Source organism: Taudactylus pleione, unplaced genomic scaffold (genome assembly GCF_031769625.1).
Source record: "Taudactylus pleione unplaced genomic scaffold, aTauple2 ptg000646l, whole genome shotgun sequence".
Taxonomy (NCBI): domain Eukaryota; kingdom Metazoa; phylum Chordata; class Amphibia; order Anura; family Myobatrachidae; genus Taudactylus; species Taudactylus pleione.
Window position 1 is genome coordinate 239,994 of NW_028285048.1, and position 25,101 is coordinate 265,094.

At 43.7% G+C, this 25,101-nt stretch overlaps 1 protein-coding gene across 1 annotated transcript in view; it reads left to right on the forward strand.

Moving 5' to 3' along the window:
* FAM204A (family with sequence similarity 204 member A) overlaps window positions 1-25,101 on the forward strand; it is a 47,049-nt gene that overhangs the window by 12,265 nt on the left and 9,683 nt on the right. The window contains exons 2-5 of the mRNA XM_088455225.1: window positions 16,563-16,644; window positions 16,965-17,010; window positions 17,092-17,191; window positions 19,983-20,072. Of these exons, the coding sequence (XP_088311351.1) occupies window positions 16,563-16,644; window positions 16,965-17,010; window positions 17,092-17,191; window positions 19,983-20,072 (318 nt within the window). The remainder of the gene's footprint in view (window positions 1-16,562; window positions 16,645-16,964; window positions 17,011-17,091; window positions 17,192-19,982; window positions 20,073-25,101) is intronic.

Here is a 25,101-nt window from a genome sequence, read left to right on the forward strand (position 1 = left end):
CGTCCTCTCCCTCGTCCTCTCCCTCGTCCTCTCCCTCGTCCTCTCCCTCGCAGTACATACATACACACTAACACATACACAGTATACACACTCTAATACATAGCTACACATATATACACTAACACATACACAGTATACACATACACAGTATACACACTCTAATACATACCTACACATATATACACTAACACATACACAGTATACACACTCTAATACATACACTAACACATACACAGTATACACACTCTAATACATAGCTACACATATATACACTAACACATACACAGTATACACACACAGTATACACACTCTAATACATAGCTACACATATATACACTAACACATACACAGTATACACACTGTAATACATACCTACACATATATACACTAACACATACACAGTATACACACTGTAATACATACCTACACATATATACACTAACACATACACAGTATACACATACACAGTATACACACTCTAATACATACCTACACATATATACACAGTATACACATACACAGTATACACACTCTAATACATACCTACACATATATACACAGTATACACATACACAGTATACACACTCTAATACATAGCTACACATATATACACTAACACATACACAGTATACACACTCTAATACATAGCTACACATATATACACTAACACATACACAGTATACACACACAGTATACACACTCTAATACATAGCTACACATATATACACTAACACATACACAGTATACACACTCTACTACATACCTACACATATATACACTAACACATACACAGTATACACACTGTAATACATACCTACACATATATACACTAACACATACACAGTATACACATACACAGTATACACACTCTAATACATACCTACACATATATACACTAACACATACACAGTATACACACTCTAATACATACCTACACATATATACACTAACACATACACAGTATACACACTCTAATACATACCTACACATATATACACTAACACACACACAGTATACACTCTAATACATACCTACACATATATACACATACACAGTATACACACTCTAATACATACCTACACATATATACACTAACACATACACAGTATACACACTCTACTACATACCTACACATATATACACTAACACATACACACTCTACTACATACCTACACATATATACACTAACACATACACAGTATACACATACACAGTATACACACTCTAATACATACCTACACATATATACACTAACACATACACAGTATGCACATACACAGTATACACACTCTACTACATACCTACACATATATACACTAACACATACACAGTATACACACTCTAATACATACCTACACATATATACACTAACACATACACAGTATACACTCTAATACATACCTACACATATATACACATACACAGTATACACACTCTAATACATACATACTCATATATACACTAACACATACACAGTATACACATACACAGTATACACACTCTAATACATACCTACACATATATACACTAACACATACACAGTATACACACTCTAATACATACCTACACATATATACACATACACAGTATACACACTCTAATACATACCTACACATATATACACTAACACATACACAGTATACACACTCTAATACATACCTACACATATACACACTAACACATACACAGTATACACACTCTAATACATACCTACACATATATACACTAACACATACACAGTATTCACACCCTGATACATACCTACACATATATACACTAACACATACACAGTATACACATACACAGTATACACACTCTAATACATACCTACACATATATACACTAACACATACACAGTATACACACTCTAATACATACCTACACATATATACACTAACACATACACAGTATACACATACACAGTATACACACTCTAATACATACCTACACATATATACACTAACACATACACAGTATACACACTCTAATACATACCTACACATATATACACTAACACATACATACACATATATACAGTAACACATACAACACATACACAGTATACACACTGTAATACATACCTACACATGTATACACTAACACATACACAGTATACACACTCTAATACATACCTACACATATATACACAGTATACACATACACAGTATACACACTCTAATACATACCTACACATATATACACTAACACATACACAGTATACACACTCTAATACATACCTACACATATATACACTAACACATACACAGTATACACACTCTAATACATAGCTACACATATATACACTAACACATACACAGTATACACACTCTAATACATACCTACACATATATACACTAACACATACACAGTATACACACTCTAATACATACCTACACATATATACACTAACACATACACAGTATACACACTCTACTACATACCTACACATATATACACTAACACATACACAGTATACACACTGTAATACATACCTACACATATATACACTAACACATACACAGTATACACATACACAGTATACACACTCTAATACATACCTACACATATATACACTAACACATACACAGTATACACACTCTAATACATAGCTACACATATATACACTAACACATACACAGTATACACACACTAATACATACCTACACATATATACACTAACACACACACAGTATACACATACACAGTATACACACTCTAATACATACCTACACATATATACACTAACACATACACAGTATACACACTGTAATACATACCTACACATATATACACTAACACATACATACACATATATACAGTAACACATACACAGTATACACACTCTAATACATACCTACACATATATACACAGTATACACATACACAGTATACACACTCTAATACATACCTACACATATATACACTAACACATACACAGTATACACACTGTAATACATACCTACACATATATACACTAACACACACAGTATACACTCTAATACATACCTACACATATATACACTAACACATACACAGTATACACACTCTAATACATACCTACACATATATACACTAACACAGTATACACACTCTAATACATACCTACACATATATACACTAACACATACACAGTATACACATACACAGTATACACACTCTAATACATACCTACACATATATACACTAACACACTCACAGTATACACTCTAATACATACCTACACATATATACACTAACACATACACAGTATACACACTCTAATACATACCTACACATATATACACTAACACATACACAGTATACACATACACAGTATACACACTCTAATACATACCTACACATATATACACTAACACATACACAGTATACACACTCTAATACATACCTACACATATATACACTAACACATACACAGTATACACATACACAGTATACACACTCTAATACATACCTACACATATATACACTAACACATACACAGTATACATACCTACACATATATACACAGTATACACATACACAGTATACACACTCTAATACATACCTACACATATATACACTAACACATACACAGTATACACACTCTAATACATACCTACACATATACACACTAACACATACACAGTATACACACTCTAATACATACCTACACATATATACACTAACACATACACAGTATACACATACACAGTATACACACTCTAATACATACCTACACATATATACACTAACACATACACAGTATACACACTCTAATACATACCTACACATATATACACTAACACATACACAGTATACACACTCTAATACATAGCTACACATATATACACTAACACATACACAGTATACACACACAGTATACACACTCTAATACATACCTACACATATATACACTAACACATACACAGTATACACACTGTAATACATACCTACACATATATACACTAACACATACACAGTATACACATACACAGTATACACACTCTAATACATACCTACACATATATACACTAACACATACACAGTATACACACTCTAATACATACCTACACATATATACACTAACACATACACAGTATACACACTCTAATACATAGCTACACATATATACACTAACACATACACAGTATACACACACAGTATACACACTCTAATACATACCTACACATATATACACTAACACATACACAGTATAAACACTGTAATACATACCTACACATATATACACTAACACATACACAGTATACACATACACAGTATACACACTCTAATACATACCTACACATATATACACTAACACATACACAGTATACACACTCTAATACATAGCTACACATATATACACTAACACATACACCGTATACACACACAGTATACACACTCTAATACATACCTACACATATATACACTAACACATACACAGTATACACACTGTAATACATACCTACACATATATACACTAACACATACACAGTATACACATACACAGTATACACACTCTAATACATAGCTACACATATATACACTAACACATACACAGTATACACACAGTATACACACTCTAATACATACCTACACATATATACACTAACACATACACAGTATGCACATACACAGTATACACACTCTACTACATACCTACACATATATACACTAACACATACACAGTATACACACTCTAATACATACCTACACATATATACACTAACACATACACAGTATACACTCTAATACATACCTACACATATAAACACATACACAGTATACACACTCTAATACATACATACTCATATATACACTAACACATACACAGTATACACACTCTAATACATACCTACACATATATACACTAACACACACACAGTATTCACACCCTGATACATACCTACACATATATACACTAACACATACACAGTATACACATACACAGTATACACACTCTAATACATACCTACACATATATACACTAACACATACACAGTATACACACTCTAATACATACCTACACATATATACACTAACACATACACAGTATACACATACACAGTATACACACTCTAATACATACCTACACATATATACACTAACACATACACAGTATACACACTCTAATACATACCTACACATATATACACTAACACATACATACACATATATATACAGTAACACATACAACACATACACAGTATACACACTGTAATACATACCTACACATATATACACTAACACATACACAGTATACACACTCTAATACATAGCTACACATATATACACTAACACATACACAGTATACACACACAGTATACACACTCTAATACATACCTACACATATATACACTAACACATACACAGTATACACACTCTAATACATACCTACACATATATACACTAACACATACACAGTATACACACTCTACTACATACCTACACATACACAGTATACACACTGTAATACATACCTACACATATATACACTAACACATACACAGTATACACATACACAGTATACACACTCTAATACATACCTACACATATATACACTAACACATACACAGTATACACACTCTAATACATAGCTACACATATATACACTAACACATACACAGTATACACACACTAATACATACCTACACATATATACACTAACACACACACAGTATACACATACACAGTATACACACTCTAATACATACCTACACATATATACACTAACACATACACAGTATACACACTGTAATACATACCTACACATATATACACTAACACATACACAGTATACACACTCTAATACATAGCTACACATATATACACTAACACATACACAGTATACACACACTAATACATACCTACACATATATACACTAACACACACACAGTATACACATACACAGTATACACACTCTAATACATACCTACACATATATACACTAACACATACACAGTATACACACTGTAATACATACCTACACATATATACACTAACACATACACAGTATACACATACACAGTATACACACTCTAATACATACCTACACATATATACACTAACACACACACAGTATACACTCTAATACATACCTACACATATATACACATACACAGTATACACACTCTAATACATACATACTCATATATACACTAACACATACACAGTATACACACTCTAATACATACCTACACATATATACACAGTATACACATACACAGTATACACACTCTAATACATACCTACACATATATACACTAACACATACACAGTATACACACTCTAATACATACCTACACATATACACACTAACACATACACAGTATACACACTCTAATACATACCTACACATATATACACTAACACATACACAGTATACACATACACAGTATACACACTCTAATACATACCTACACATATATACACTAACACATACACAGTATACACACTCTAATACATACCTACACATATATACACTAACACATACACAGTATACACACTCTAATACATACCTACACATATATACACAGTATACACATACACAGTATACACACTCTAATACATACCTACACATATATACACTAACACATACACCGTATACACACTGTAATACATACCTACACATATATACACTAACACATACACAGTATACACACTAATACATACCTACACATATATACACTAACACATACACAGTATACACACTCTAATACATACCTACACATATATACACTAACACATACACAGTATACACACTCTAATACATACCTACACATATATACACTAACACATACACAGTATACACATACACAGTATACACACTCTAATACATACCTACACATATATACACTAACACATACACAGTATACACATACACAGTATACACACTCTAATACATACCTACACATATATACACTAACACATACACAGTATACAGCCTCTAATACATACCTACACATATATACACTAACACATACACAGTATACACACTCTAATACATACCTACACATATATACACTAACACATACATACTCATATATACAGTAACACATACAACACATACACAGTATACACACTGTAATACATACCTACACATATATACACTAACACATACACAGTATACACACTCTAATACATACCTACACATATATACACTAACACATACACAGTATACACACTCTAATACATACCTACACATATATACACAGTATACACATACACAGTATACACACTCTAATACATACCTACACATATATACACTAACACATACACAGTATACACACTGTAATACATACCTACACATATATACACTAACACATACACAGTATACACACTAATACATACCTACACATATATACACTAACACATACACAGTATACACACTCTAATACATACCTACACATATATACACTAACACATACACAGTATACACACTGTAATACATACCTACACATATATACACTAACACATACACAGTATACACACTGTAATACATACCTACACATATATACACTAACACATACACAGTATACACATACACAGTATACACACTCTAATACATACCTACACATATATACACTAACACATACACAGTATACACTCTAATACATAGCTACACATATATACACTAACACATACACAGTATACACACACAGTATACACACTCTAATACATACCTACACATATATACACTAACACATACACAGTATACACACTCTACTACATACCTACACATATATACACTAACACATACACAGTATACACACTCTAATACATACCTACACATATATACACTAACACATACACAGTATACACATACACAGTATACACACTCTAATACATACCTACACATATATACACTAACACATACACAGTATACACACTGTAATACATACCTACACATATATACACTAACACATACACAGTATACACATACACAGTATACACACTCTAATACATACCTACACATATATACACATACACAGTATACACACTCTAATACATACATACTCATATATACACTAACACATACACAGTATACACACTCTAATACATACCTACACATATATACACATACACAGTATACACACTCTAATACATACATACTCATATATACACTAACACATACACAGTATACACATACACAGTATACACACTCTAATACATACCTACACATATATACACTAACACATACACAGTATACACACTCTAATACATACCTACACATATATACACTAACACATACACAGTATACACACTCTAATACATACCTACACATATATACACTAACACATACACAGTATACACACTCTAATACATACCTACACATATATACACTAACACATACACAGTATACACACTCTAATACATACCTACACATATATACACTAACACATACACAGTATACACATACACAGTATACACACTCTAATACATACCTACACATATATACACTAACACATACACAGTATGCACATACACAGTATACACACTCTACTACATACCTACACATATATACACTAACACATACACAGTATACACACTCTAATACATAGCTACACATATATACACTAACACATACACAGTATACTCACACAGTATACACACTCTAATACATACCTACACATATATACACTAACACATACACAGTATACACACTCTACTACATACCTACACATATATACACTAACACATACACAGTATACACACTCTAATACATACCTACACATATATACACTAACACATACACAGTATACACATACACAGTATACACACTCTAATACATACCTACACATATATACACTAACACATACACAGTATACACACTGTAATACATACATACTCATATATACACTAACACATACACAGTATACACATACACAGTATACACACTCTAATACATACCTACACATATATACACTAACACACACACAGTATACACTCTAATACATACCTACACATATATACACATACACAGTATACACACTCTAATACATACATACTCATATATACACTAACACATACACAGTATACACATACACAGTATACACACTCTAATACATACCTACACATATATACACTAACACATACACAGTATACACACTCTAATACATACCTACACATATACACACTAACACATACACAGTATACACATACACAGTATACACACTCTAATACATACCTACACATATATACACTAACACATACACAGTATACACACTCTAATACATACCTACACATATATACACTAACACATACACAGTATACACACTCTAATACATACCTACACATATATACACTAACACATACACAGTATACACATACACAGTATACACACTCTAATACATACCTACACATATATACACTAACACATACATACACATATATACAGTAACACATACAACACATACACAGTATACACACACTGACTCATACTGTATATACAATAATTTCTACTTCAGGGTCCATAGGGGGTCCACAGGGTTGACCTTGGGGTATAGCTGGATCTGGATCCACGGGCACCACGCAGTTAAAGCTTTGCTGCTCCCAGGATGCACTTGGGTCCGTCCTCCTCTATACCCCGCCCCGGCCACAGGCACCTCAGTTTTAGTTGGTGCCCGGCCGGAGTCGGGTCACCCTGTCGCAGTGGGGCTGCAGGAGCAGCCCCTAAGCTTTATTTTAAAAGAGAAATTTTTTATTTTTTTCTTCTTTTTTTACACTTTTAGAGCGGCAGCATCAGACTGTCCTTTAGGACGTCCACGCTGCCGCTCCTTCTCCCCCTGGCGCCGCGACGCCAGTACAGCTTTGGGGATCGCGGCGGGACCCCAGAGCCTGTACTAGCCGGGCTCTGGGGACTCCCTTGACTGCTGGCGGACGCGACGGGGATCAGGTAAGCCGCGGGTCGCCGCGTGCGGCGGCCCGCGGATACTTCAATGCAGTCAGGAGCCTCCGGTCTCTGGGGACAGACCGGAGGCGGCGGCGGCGGGCTCCCCCTCAATTGAGGAATACCCCGCGTGTCCGCTAGACCACCAGGGTATCAGGCTGGTAGCGGGACCGGCAACCCGGGGGTTAATTGCTAGCCAGGGGAGGCAGCCTTCCCTGTCTAGCGGCTCCTCCCCTCAGCTCAGCGCGCCTTTCAACAAGCAGTCTGGCGTCGCTGAGCTGCTCTTATCTTACGGCCACTCCTCCTCTGAGGTCTCCGGCGGCCATCTTTACTGGCACATCGCAGACTCCCAGGCGGTATCAAGTGGACCGGTCCCCCTGTGTACCTCTCCCCTGCTAAAGGACAGTGTACACAGCGCTATAGCCCTCCCAGACACTGAATCTGGGCGGTTGATTGTAGCGGAAGGTGCAGTGAGTATAACTTTTCTGCATTGTATGTGACTATTGCTAGTGCTGCCTGTCTGTGACTTATTCTCCTTACTGTCAGCTTATAACTATCCCTTTCCTTCTCCTACGGCCCGTCAGGTGTGTGGGGGAAGGGCGTTTTTCTGAGACCCTCACATATATAAAACACGTATTTGTGGGGTCAGTCACATACTGTTGTGTGCTACACAGTACCATATCTGGGCTGTTGTTTCGCATACTGGTGAGTGCGCGGGTGTTAAAACCGTAATTCCTCTGGTGATACCTATTTCTTGTGTATTTACGGTATCATGTCTGATGAGGAGACTGAGCGCTCGGTGGCTCCTGTGCTATTTTCCTGCAGACGCTGTGCTGCTGGAGTTGATGGGGAGGACTTATCTCAGGATGGTCTGTGCGGGCGGTGCCAGCTGGTACCGGGCCCCTCCAACCCCCCTGTATCACAGGACCCTCCTTGGGCGATGTTTTCACAGGTGCTGGCGTCTATTGCGGACCGGTTATCGGTCCCATCAGCGGTCCCTTCTAGGGCGTTACCGCAGCCCACCATCCCCCATTCCCCGAGGGTTCCACAAATGTTGCGGTCTTCCCCCGGGGCCCAGACTGGGTCCTTACTCGGGACTGCCTGTGTATGTGCAGTCTTCCCCAGGGACGTGTCAGTCTGTAGTGCCTTTGCAGAGTGTTGCTCCGACGGCTCCTCCGCCTTGGGTGGATGTTCTATCCAGCTCCGTACAGAGTCTGGCGGCTTCATCCTCGGCGTTTCAGTCTATGTTGCAAGGTGATGTGCCACCAAGGGTGTCTAAACGTCCGGTTGTGAGTTCACTAGCTGCGCAGTTGTCGGACTCGGAAGTGTCCTCAGATGATGGAGAAATCCATGAGGACTCTGACTCTGATGTCATGGGGCAGGAGGTGGAAGCTAAGTCCTCCATTAATGTTCCAGCCTTAGTTAGGGCGGTGCGGGCTATCCTACATGTTGAGGATGATGCGCCGGCTCCTAGGTCGAAGTTTCCTAATTTTAAAAAGGCCAAGGTGACCTCAACTGTGTTCCCCCTGTCTGATCAATTATCGGATCATATGGCGGCGGCCTGGCAATTACCTAGTAAGAGGTTCCATCCACAGAAGAGGTTGGCGGCGAACTATCCTTTTCCTGAAGCTCATTGCAGGAAATGGGAAACTCCGCCGGCGGTGGATTCCCACGTTACCCGCTTGATCAAAAGCGCGACGTTGCCATTGCCGTCTTTCTCCTCTTTGAAGGATCCCACGGACAGGAAGGTGGAGACTTGTTTAAAGTCCATTCTCTTTCCGGGGCGGTGGCTCGCCCGTCCATGGCTATCTCCTGGGTGGCTAAAGCCATTGAGGCATGGGCCAATGCCTTGGAGGATACCTTTCCTGATGAGGCTCCGGATATCCAGAGAGCGTTAGTGGGACAGATGCGGGATGCAGCTTCCTATATTGGGGAAGCGTCTTTGGATGCCAGCCTGCTCACTTCTAGGGTGTCGGCTGCAGCGGTATCTGCTCGGCGCTCCCTGTGGCTGAGGTCCTGGAGGGCTGATGCAGATTCAAAAAAGGGTCTGGAGGCCTTGCCTTTTAATGGTGATTTACTATTTGGTCCGGATTTGGACAGAATAGTGGATACTTTGGCTAAGTCCAAGTCGGCTTTTCTCCCTTCGGCCTCTGCGCCGGCTAAAGTGAGGAGCTCTGCCTTTCGGTCCTTTCGGGTTCAGGGTAAGGCCAAGGGCCAGTCCTTCCCGAGACATTCGGCGACCAAGGCCGCACCCAAGCCCAAGAAGCAGGCATGGAGTGCTCGGCGCCCTTCTTCCAAGCAGGAGGATAAGCCTGCTGCCTGATGGGACGGGCCTCTCTCTGGGGGATCCCAGAGTGGGAGGCCGACTTCTCCAATTCGCCCAGTGTTGGCACAATACCACCACGGATGCCTGGGTTCGAGAAGTAGTCTCTCAGGGGTACGCCCTGTCTTTTCGGTTCAGGCCGCCCCACCAGTTTTTCTGTACGAGTCCTTCTCTGGACAAGACCAAAGCTGGTCAGATTCAGGTAGCTATAGAATCCTTGCTACAAGCAGGGGTCATTGTTCCCGTTCCGCAGTCTCAGCGCGGGACGGGGTACTATTCTAATCTGTTTCTGGTACAGAAACCCAATGGTTCTCATCGCCCTATCCTGAATTTGAAGTCTCTGAACAGATACTTCAGAGTTCCCAGGTTCAGGATGGAAACGTTACGTTCCATCATTCTGGCGATGGAACCCGGGGATTATATGGTCTCCCTCGATATCCAGGACGCCTATCTCCATGTGCCCATAGCACCGGCACATCAGCGGTATCTGAGGTTTGCTATCCTGAACCATCACTACCAATTTCGGGCGTTGCCTTTTGGCCTTTCCACGGCTCCGAGGGTGTTCACCAAGGTGATGGCGGTTATGGCTGCCCACCTTCGGGGTCAGGGTCTACGTCTGTTGCCGTACCTGGACGATCTTCTGCTGCTGGCGAGCTCCCCGGAGGTGCTTCTTCGACATCTCCACCTGACCATTGCTTGTCTTCAAGCACACGGGTGGTTGATAAACTGGAAGAAGTCCTCCCTGATTCCATCACAGCGGATGGTTCATTTGGGAGCCCTGCTGGATTCTCGTCAGCAGCGGATTTTCCTGACTCCAGAGAAGGTCTCCTCCCTGCAGCTGCGGATACACAGTTGCCTGAGCAGTTGCCGCCTGTCGGTCCATTCAGCTATGAGAGTTCTGGGGTCCATGGTGTCGACATTCGACATGGTGGAATTTGCCCAGTTCCATTCCCGGCCCCTGCAGGGGCTGATTCTATCGGAATGGAACGGGTTACCTCACCGGATCCGCTCTCAGATGCTGGTGTTGTCCGCGGAGGTTCGGCAGTCTTTGGCTTGGTGGCTTCAGACGGTGCATCTGGTCGAGGGGCGCCCCTTTTGGATCCCGGACTGGGTCCTGCTCACGACGGATGCCAGTCTTCGGGGTTGGGGGGCAGTGACCGGCTCATTATCGCTTCAGGGTCGTTGGTCCGCGGAAGAAGCACTTCTCCCCATCAACATCCTGGAACTGCGGGCTGTGTACAGGGCCCTGCAGTCGTCCGGCCCCGCTCTTCACGGAAGGGCGGTTCAGGTGCAGTCCGACAACGCCACCACGGTGGCGTACATCAACCACCAAGGGGGAACTCGCAGTCGGGCAGCAATGTCGGAGGTGTCTCGCATTCTTGCTTGGGCGGAGTGTCACGTTCCAGCGATCTCGGCAGTCTTCATTCCCGGAGTCCTCAATTGGGAGGCGGACTTCCTCAGCCGTCACGATGTGCATCCCGGGGAATGGTCGCTTCACCCAGAGGTGTTTCAGCTACTCGTGGACAGGTGGGGGTTGCCGGAGCTGGACTTGATGGCCTCCCGTCACAATCACAAGTTGCCCGTTTACGGGTCAAGGACAAGAGACGCAGGCGCCTGTCTGGTAGACGCTCTGTCGGTGAAATGGACGTTTCACCTGGCGTATCTGTTTCCTCCGATATCCTTACTTCCTCGGGTTCTGCGGAAATTCAAGCAGGACGGCGGCACGCTCGTGCTGGTGGCTCCGGCGTGGCCCAGACGTCCTTGGTACTCCGATCTGAGGTGCCTCTCCATCGACGCTCCGTACCTTCTTCCTCAGCGTCGGGACCTGTTGTCTCAGGGGCCCTGCCTTTACCCGGATCTGGGTCGGCTGTCTTTGACGGCGTGGCTCTTGAGACAGCCGTCTTGAGGTCTAGGGGTTTCTCCAGTTCAGTGATTGGTACCATGCTTAGGGCACGCAAGCCTGCCTCCGCGCGGATTTACCACAGGGTGTGGCGCACTTATTTTCAATGGTGTGAATCCAGAAACTATGATCCGCAGGTGTTCCGGGTTTCCAGAATCTTGGAATTTCTTCAAATCGGGTTTGGACCTCGGCTTACGCCTGGCCTCTCTGAAGGTTCATGTGTCTGCTTTGTCCGTGTGGTTTCAGCGACGGATTGCTACACTGCCAGATGTTTACACCTTTTTCCAAGGTGTTCTCAGGATCCAGCCTCCCTTCGTGCCTCCGGTGGCTCCGTGGGACTTGACGGTGGTACTGAGGGTCTTGCAGGGTCCTCCTTTTGAGCCGCTTGAGTCGGTGGAGCTCAAGTGGCTGACGTTTAAGACCATTTTTCTCCTGGCAATTGCTTCGGCCAGGAGGGTTTCAGAATTGGGGGCGCTTTCCTGTCGCCCTCCTTTTCTGATTTTTCACCAGGACAGGGCAGTGCTCCGCACGCGTCCTGAGTTTTTGCCCAAAGTGGTTTCAAAGTTCCACATTAATCAGGAACTTGTTGTGCCAGCTTTTCAGTCACCTGATCTTTCGGCTGGTGAGGCTTCCTTGGATGTGGTCCGGGCACTTAGAATCTATGTGGACCGGACTGCTTCGGTTAGGAAGTCGGATTCTTTGTTTGTCCTCTTTGGTTTTCACAAGAGGGGTTGGCCTGCCAACAAGCAAACGTTAGCCCGTTGGCTTCGTTCAGTTATTTGTGAGGCTTATGCGCAGGAGGGTTTACCTGTGCCAGCCTCTGTTAAGGCTCATTCCACTCGTTCTGTGGGTCCCTCTTGGGCTGCTAGACGTGGCGCCTCCGCTGTTCAGCTGTGTAAGGCGGCTACTTGGTCTTCAATTCAGACGTTTTTGAGGTTTTATGCGTTTGACACCTTCGCCTCTCAGGATGCATCCTTTGGGCGCCGGGTACTCCTTTCAGCACAGGAGCGTCCCCGCCCTTAGTTGAACTGCTTTGGGACATCCCCAAGGTCAACCCTGTGGACCCCCTATGGACCCTGAAGTAGAAAACAAGAGATATGGTAAGAACTTACCTTTGTTATCTCTGTTTCTACGAAGTCCATAGGGTCCACAGGGCGCCCGCCCTGACGCACCTGGCTTCAAATGGGCTGTGTGGCTGGTCACCGGTTTTCCGTCTCCCATTTCTGTGAGTATGGTTTCTTGTGTGTTCCAGTCTTCCTTCTCTCTGTTTAGTCTCCTCCTCCGGCCTTAGCTGCTTACCAACTGAGGTGCCTGTGGCCGGGGCGGGGTATAGAGGAGGACGGACCCAAGTGCATCCTGGGAGCAGCAAAGCTTTAACTGCGTGGTGCCCGTGGATCCAGATCCAGCTATACCCCAAGGTCAACCCTGTGGACCCTATGGACTTCGTAGAAACAGAGATAACAAAGGTAAGTTCTTACCATATCTCTTGTTATGGTGGGACGAGGGGGACCTACACAATATTAGGCAGGGGGTTTTCACTGGAGAAGTGAATTACAGACAGCGCTGTTCAGGACTTAAAATGAAAACTAAATAGTAAATGAGAATAACCAAAGCAGAATATCTTCCCTACAGCATATAACCACTTTAGTATTGTGCCTGAATAATACAGCAATGAATGTCATACAGAGATTACTGTCTAAATAAAATAGTCCATTGAGCCTTAGAACAAACAATTCCAACCTATTACTACAGTCCTGTGTATTAGTACAGTCCTGTGTATTAGTACAGTCCTGTGTATTAGTACAGTCCTGTGTATTAGTACAGTCCTGTGTATTAGTACAGTCCTGTGTATTAGTACAGTCCTGTGTATTAGTACAGTCCTGTGTAGATAAAATTGTTGCAAAGAGAACAATGTGTCTAGTAGCGTCTATGTAAGCGCCATTTCACACACAGCGGTTTTGTCCGTCCGTTGTGTAACTGCAGTGAAAGTTACAATACATTAGGGCTTCCACACGGCACGGACATGGCACACACACACACTCACGGCACGGACATGGCACACACACACTCACGGCACGGACATGGCACACACACACTCACGGCACGGACATGGCACACACACACTCACGGCACGGACATGGCACACACACACTCACGGCACGGACATGGCACGGTCGCTGTGTTACAGCCGTGATCACCAATGACCAGGATGGCTGCCGTCCACGGTTTCAGTGTTAAAGATTGAAACGAGATTCAATCACACGACAAAAACATTACACCCGGCACAAAACCGTGCGTGCGTGCGTGCGTGCGTGCGTGAGAGAGGGACTGATCCACAGGAAAAACCGTCAGGCGTTTATCTGTGTGAAATTCCCCAGGTGGCTTCTAGTGTTATGGCTCTCTGGAGTGAGTGAGAGTGAGAGTGAGAGAGAGTATATCTCCTTATACTCTTCTAATCATTTCTTTGCAGAAATTTTTGGATCTTCAGGGGAGACGGCGAGAGTTACAGGCTGACTCTATACGCAGAGAGAGGAGGCGACATCGCAGGGAAGGTAAATGCCCCCCAGTATGTGGGCAGCAGTGTGACCCCTCGCTATCACAGTATAAGTAGGTGAAATATTGTTCCACGTGTTTCTATGTGTACGGTCTGTGCGGTGCTGCAGCCGCAAGTGACAATACCGTACGTTACCGCACCTGCGCTAGTTACCGTTGTACTGTCCTGTCTGCTAATCGTGTATATCTGTAAGGGCTCGATCAGTTATAGATAACCAGTCTCTATACCATGTGACCAGACGAAGCGAAGTGTCGCCGTACGCCATTTTGTCTTGTGACTGCTTCATAATAACGGGCAGCGTCTTGTAATTATCATTAGGGAAACGTAAGCGCCGGAAGTCAGAAGACCCAAAGACGGACACAAGGTATTGCCAGGAGCTGGATTGGTGGGATTGTTGGCCCTGACGGGGTAGAACGTGTAATAAATGATTTTGTTCTGTGCCCAGCCCAGCTCCGGAGAAGATGACACCTCTGGATACTCTCCAGAAATACTTTGGGATTAATGATCATCTGGAGCCTGCCGTGTGCCAGAAGGTCCTGAGAAAGGTAACCACAGCCTCCTATGTACATTGCAGTAATGCTGCTGGTGCTTCCCCTGCTCACCGGCCTCCTTTGTACATTGCAGTAATGCTGCTGGTGCTTCCCCTGCTCACCGGCCTCCTATGTACATTGCAGTAATGCTGCTGGTGCTTCCCCTGCTCCCCGGCCTCCTATGTACATTGCAGTAATGCTGCTGGTGCTTCCCCTGCTCACCGGCCTCCTATGTACATTGCAGTAATGCTGCTGGTGCTTCCCCTGCTCACCGGCCTCCTATGTACATTACAGTAATGCTGCTGGTGCTTCCCCTGCTCACCGGCCTCCTATGTACAGTACAGTAATGCTGCTGGTGCTTCCCCTGCTCACCGGCCTCCTATGTACATTGCAGTAATGCTGCTGGTGCTTCCCCTGCTCACCGGCCTCTTGTGTACATTGCAGTAATGCTGCTGGTGCTTCCCCTGCTCACCGGCCTCCTGTGTACATTGCAGTAATGCTGCTGGTGCTTCCCCTGCTCACCGGCCTCCTGTGTACATTGCAGTAATGCTGCTGGTGCTTCCCCTGCTCACCGGCCTCCTGTGTACATTGCAGTAATGCTGCTGGTGCTTCCCCTGCTCACCGGCCTCCTATGTACATTGCAGTAATGCTGCTGGTGCTTCCCCTGCTCACCGGCCTCCTATGTACATTGCAGTAATGCTGCTGGTGCTTCCCCTGCTCACCGGCCTCCTGTGTACATTGCAGTAATGCTGCTGGTGCTTCCCCTGCTCACCGGCCTCCTGTGTACATTGCAGTAATGCTGCTGGTGCTTCCCCTGCTCACCGGCCTCCTGTGTACATTGCAGTAATGCTGCTGGTGCTTCCCCTGCTCACCGGCCTCCTGTGTACATTGCAGTAATGCTGCTGGTGCTTCCCCTGCTCACCGGCCTCCTGTGTACATTGCAGTAATGCTGCTGGTGCTTCCCCTGCTCACCGGCCTCCTGTGTACATTGCAGTAATGCTGCTGGTGCTTCCCCTGCTCACCGGCCTCTTGTATGCTTGTCTGCTCTGTCCTGTGCGGCATTTGGAGCCATTGGCGGGTACACATGATGGAGACAGACAGACAGAGGCGGCTGTTTATAGCGGGTACTGTACCCACTGAGTCCCAGATGGGACAGGGCTGGAACATTAGCAAAGATGCAACAATACCTTTATCTTACACAGAGCAGAGTGCAGCACGTACAGTACATACAGTCAGGAATGCCAGTAGCATAACCCCCCCTCCCCCGGTCAGTATCCCCACCTGCACGGAACTCGCAGTCAGTAACAGTCTGCGCTGCCATGACGGGATGTGTCGCTGAGGGAGAAGACACAGTGAGTGATCCCGCTGTCAGAACTTCCGATCTGGCTGTGTTACGGGCTACAACTTGCTGTTCCCAGCCCTTGGCCAATATCTGTGGGGTACACACATTGCTCCCATAGTTGTCAGAGTCCCTCCGCTATTGCTTGTTCAGCGAGACTCTGGTTTCGTCTCCTCTGGACTCTGGAAGCTGCACCTTCAACTCCATGTATCTTCAGGAATAATCGCCAACGCCCAGAGGTCCTCCTGTGCACCCATTTCATCCCCATTTTCCAAGTTGTCACCCTTCGGGTGTAAAGATCCTTTTTGAGGTCATTGGTTTTGTTCTGAAAAGTAGCCATTATTGTCCATCAGAGCGTCTCCTCTGCCCCCGTCGGGCATGGTGCCCACCAGTCTGATAGCGTCTTCTCAGAGAACAATACCTGACAAATGATGATGTTTGGGGGAATAGTAGGAGAGGGGATGGCCGACAGGTAAACGCATCCTGTGCTGCAGCTTTACCAGTAGACTTTAGCAGGGCAGCATATCGGGATACCCTGAGCCCCAATTTCATTCTATACAGTTATCAGACTGTCTAACATACTACCAGTAACTGACCGTAATAAGGAACATATCTTAAGCTGGGTACACACCGGGCGACCAGCAAACGTGCCGATGGTGCCCTTGGACATCCCATGATTGCCGATACACACCGAGGCGACCGGCAAATGTGCCGATGGTGTACCTGGACATCCCCTGATTGCCGGTACACACCGAGGCGACCTGCAAACGTGCCGATGGTGTCCTTGGACATCCCATGATTGCCGGTACACACCGAGGCGACCGGCAAACGTACCGATGGTGCCCCTGGACATCCCCTGATTGCCGGTACACACCGAGGCGACTGGCAAACGTGCCGATTGCCGGTACACACCGAGGCGATTGATGAGCGATGGAACAATCCCTCCTTCCGTCCTTCATTAGCATACTTTAGGTTCATGTGCAGCACGTCAGACCTGACGAGACCGCCAGTGACCACGGGCAGCCGCCTTTGACGCGTACACACGGAGCGATGCTGGGGATTTGCCGTTACATGGCTGCAGTGTGTACCCAGCTGTAGTATGTGATGGGCAGAGGGAGGGTATTCGGGTACAGAGTCTGTGTCACTCCCCCACACTGCAGGTCCAGGTCCTGCCACACCCGGGTACTATTCATTATCTCCCCTCACTGGGGTCTCATATCCTCCCCTGGCCAATATCCCCCCACCATAGGGGTCTCTGTATTTCTCTTACTTCCTGTGGGTGAGATAAGTTGTCGCAGTTAGTAGGTAAGTGGGAGATCGCAGTGTCAGCTCGGGGGGTCTGTAGTTTGCGTTTTGCCCCCAGCTCAGCTCCAGTTATGTCATTTTTGCGGAGCTCAGATACAGAAACTCGCTGTAAGATCGTCTGGCGTAAGAGGAGGAGTTTCACATTTACTTATTTATCTCCAGTCACGTCTCGAGGACAGCTTGGATCAAGCGGTGAAGAAGGGAGACATTGAGGAGGCGGAGCAACTCAGCGACAAGCTGGCGACCCGCGAGGCAAGTGACCGATATATAACGTATATAATGATATATACACGTATACAGGTCTGTCCCCCCACGTGTCATACAGTGACTGTATATAATGATATATACAAGTATACAGCTCTGTCCCCCCACGTGTCATACAGTGACTTTATATAATGATATATACAAGTATACGGCTCTGTCCCCCCACGTGTCATACAGTGACTGTATATAATGATATATACACGTATACGGCTCTGTCCTCCCACGTGTCATACAGTGACTGTATATAATGATATATACACGTATACGGCTCTGTCCTCCCACGTGTCATACAGTGACTGTATATAATGATATATACACGTATACGGCTCTGTCCTCCCACGTGTCATACAGTGACTGTATATAATGATATATACACGTATACGGCTCTGTCCCCCCCCCCCCCGTGTCATACAGTGACTGTATATAATGATATATATACACGTATACGGCTCTGTCCCCCCACGTGTCATACAGTGACTGTATATAATAATATATACACGTATACGGCTCTGTCCCCCCACGTGTCATACAGTGACTGTATATAATGATATATACACGTATACAGCTCTGTCCCCCCACGTGTCATACAGTGACTGTATATAATGATAATTACACGTATACAGCTCTGTCCCCCCACGTGTCATACAGTGACTGAATATATAGATAAATGCACGTATACGGCTCTGTCCCCACACGTGTCATACAGTGACTGTATATAATGATAATTACACGTATACAGCTCTGTCCCCCCACGTGTCATACAGTGACTGTATATAATGGTATATACACGTATACGTCTCTGTCCCCCCACGTGTCATACAGTGACTGTATATAATGATAATTACACGTATACGGCTCTGTCCCCCCCACGTGTCATACAGTGACTGTATATAATGATATATACAAGTATACAGCTCTGTCCCCCCACGTGTCATACAGTGACTGTATATAATGATATATACAAGTATACAGCTCTGTCCCCCCACGTGTCATACAGTGACTGTATATAATGATATATACACGTATACCCCACGTGTCATACAGTGACTGTATATAATGTTAAATATGTATTGTATGTACTGTCTGGCTGCTGGAACATGTAATGCGGGTGATCTTATCCGTGTTACATACAGCATTGTATGTACTGTCTGGCTGCTAGAACATGTAATGCGTGTGATCTTATCCGTGTTACATACAGCATTGTATGTACTGTCTGGCTGCTGCAACATGTAATGCGGGTGATCTTATCCGTGTTACATACAGCATTGTATGTACTGTCTGGCTGCTGGAACATGTAATGCGTGTGATCTTATCCGTGTTACATACAGCATTGTATGTACTGTCTGGCTGCTGCAACATGTAATGCGGGTGATCTTATCCATGTTATATACAGCATTGTATGTACTGTCTGGCTGCTGGAACATGTATTGCGTGTGATCTTATCCGTGTTACATACAGCATTGTATGTGCTATTACTGGAACTTGTAATACTGATAATCCTGTTATTCATGTTATAGACAGCATTGTCTGAACTGTCCTGTGTCTAGAACATGTAATGGTGGTAATTCTTATCCGTGTTAGATCCACTGTTGTATGTAATGTCTGGCAGCTGGACATGCCATGTGGGGAATGGATGAGGATGTCCTGCAGCGTGTAATATGTGCATGGGTCGGTGGGCACTGGCTTGGGCCGCTGCTGCTGGCAGCTCTGTGGTCTGGTTTCTCCAGGTTATCTGCACCTGTCCTGGCATGGTTGGAGAGTTTCTCCTGCATAGCGGTGACCTCGGCTCAGCACCATTCACAGGTGCAGCTATTCCGTGTATGGAACGCCTGGAGACTAAACTCTCTAATACAGGGACAAATCCTGTTATGTGATCCTGGAGGCACGAGGTGTATAGGATAATATAATGTGATGGTAGGATGGGCGTCATAGTGTCACATGGATACATAGAACGTTCCGCTAAGTGCTGTAGAGGCACGAGGTGTATAGGATAATATAATGTGATGGTAGGATGGGCGCCATAGTGTCACAGGGATACATAGAACGTTCCGCTAAGTGCTGTAGAGGCACGAGGTGTATAGGATAATATAATGTGATGGTAGGATGGGCGCCATAGTGTCACAGGGATACATAGAACGTTCCGCTAAGTGCTGTAGAGGCACGAGGTGTATAGGATAATATAATGTGATGGTAGGATGGGCGCCATAGTGTCACAGGGATACATAGAATGTTCCGCTAAGTGCTGTAGAGGCACGAGGTGTATAGGATAATATAATGTGATACATAGAACGTTCCGCTAAGTGCTGTAGAGGCATGAGGTGTATAGGATAATATAATGTGATGCATAGAACGTTCCGCTAAGTGCTGTAGAGGCACGAGGTGTATAGGATAATATAATGTGATGGTAGGATGGGCGCCATAGTGACACATGGATACATAGAATGTTCCGCTAAGTGGTGTAGAGGCACGAGGTGTATAGGATAATGTGATGGTAGGATGGGTGCCATAGTGTCATACGGATACATAGAACGTTCCGCTAAGTGCTGTAGAGGCACAAGGTGTATAGGATAATATAATGTGATACATAGAACGTTCCGCTAAGTGCTGTAGAGACACGAGGTGTATAGGATAATATAATGTGATGGTAGGATTGGCGTCATAGTGACACATGGATACATAGAACGTTCCGCTAAGTGCTGTAGAGGCACGAGGTGTATAGGATAATGTGATGGTAGGGTGAGCGCTATAGTGTCACATGGATACATAGAATGTTCCGCTAAGTTCTGTAGAGGCACGAGGTGTATAGGATAATATAATGTGATACATAGAGCGTTCTGCTAAGTGCTGTAGAGGCACGAGGTGTATAGGATAATATAATGTGATACATAGAACGTTCTGCTAAGTGCTGTAGAGGCACGAGGTGTATAGGATAATATAATGTGATACATAGAACGTTCTGCTAAGTGCTGTAGAGGCACGAGGTGTATAGGATAATATAATGTGATACAGAACGTTCCGCTAAGTGCTGTAGAGGCACGAGGTGTATAGGATAATGTGATGGTAGGATGAGCGCCATAGTGTCACATGGATACATAGAACGTTCCACTAAGTGCTGTAGAGGCACGAGGTGTATAGGATAATATAATGTGATACATAGAACGTTCCGCTAAGTGCTGTAGAGGCACGAGGTGTATAGGATAATATAATGTGATGGTAGGATGGGCGCCATAGTGTCACAGGGATACATAGAACGTTCCGCTAAGTGCTGTAGAGGCACGAGGTGTATAGGATAATATAATGTGATGGTAGGATGGGCGCCATAGTGTCACATGGATACATAGAATGTTCCGCTAAGTGCTGTAGAGGCGCGAGGTGTATAGGATATTATAATGTGATACATAGAAAGTTCTGCTAAGTGCTGTAGAGGCACGAGGTGTATAGGATAATATAATGTGATGGTAGGATGGGCGCCATAGTGTCACAGGGATACATAGAACGTTCCGCTAAGTGCTGTAGAGGCACGAGGTGTATAGGATAATATAATGTGATGGTAGGATGGGCGCCATAGTGTCACAGGGATACATAGAATGTTCCGCTAAGTGCTGTAGAGGCACGAGGTGTATAGGATAATATAATGTGATACATAGAACGTTCCGCTAAGTGCTGTAGAGGCATGAGGTGTATAGGATAATATAATGTGATGCATAGAACGTTCCGCTAAGTGCTGTAGAGGCACGAGGTGTATAGGATAATATAATGTGATGGTAGGATGGGCGCCATAGTGTCACATGGATACATAGAACGTTCCACTAAGTGCTGTAGAGGCACGAGGTGTATAGGATAATATAATGTGATACATAGAACGTTCCGCTAAGTGCTGTAGAGGCATGAGGTGTATAGGATAATATAATGTGATACATAGAACGTTCCGCTAAGTGCTGTAGAGGCATGAGGTGTATAGGATAATATAATGTGATACATAGAACGTTCCGCTAAGTGCTGTAGAGGCATGAGGTGTATAGGATAATATAATGTGATACATAGAACGTTCCGCTAAGTGCTGTAGAGGCATGAGGTGTATAGGATAATATAATGTGATACATAGAACGTTCCGCTAAGTGCTGTAGAGGCACGAGGTGTATAGGATAATATAATGTGATACATAGAACGTTCCGCTAAGTGCTGTAGAGGCACGAGGTGTATAGGATAATATAATGTGATGGTAGGATGGGCGCCATAGTGTCACATGGATACATAGAATGTTCCGCTAAGTGCTGTAGAGGCGCGAGGTGTATAGGATATTATAATGTGATACATAGAAAGTTCTGCTAAGTGCTGTAGAGGCACGAGGTGTATAGGATAATATAATGTGATGGTAGGATGGGCGCCATAGTGTCACAGGGATACATAGAACGTTCCGCTAAGTGCTGTAGAGGCACGAGGTGTATAGGATAATATAATGTGATGGTAGGAAGGGCGCCATAGTGTCACAGGGATACATAGAATGTTCCGCTAAGTGCTGTAGAGGCACGAGGTGTATAGGATAATATAATGTGATACATAGAACGTTCTGCTAAGTGCTGTAGAGGCACGAGGTGTATAGGATAATATAATGTGATGGTAGGATGGGCGCCATAGTGTCACAGGGATACATAGAACGTTCCGCTAAGTGCTGTAGAGGCACGAGGTGTATAGGATAATATAATGTGATGGTAGGATGGGCGCCATAGTGTCACATGGATACATAGAATGTTCCGCTAAGTGCTGTAGAGGCGCGAGGTGTATAGGATATTATAATGTGATACATAGAAAGTTCTGCTAAGTGCTGTAGAGGCACGAGGTGTATAGGATAATATAATGTGATGGTAGGATGGGCGCCATAGTGTCACAGGGATACATAGAACGTTCCGCTAAGTGCTGTAGAGGCACGAGGTGTATAGGATAATATAATGTGATACATAGAACGTTCCGCTAAGTGCTGTAGAGGCATGAGGTGTATAGGATAATATAATGTGAT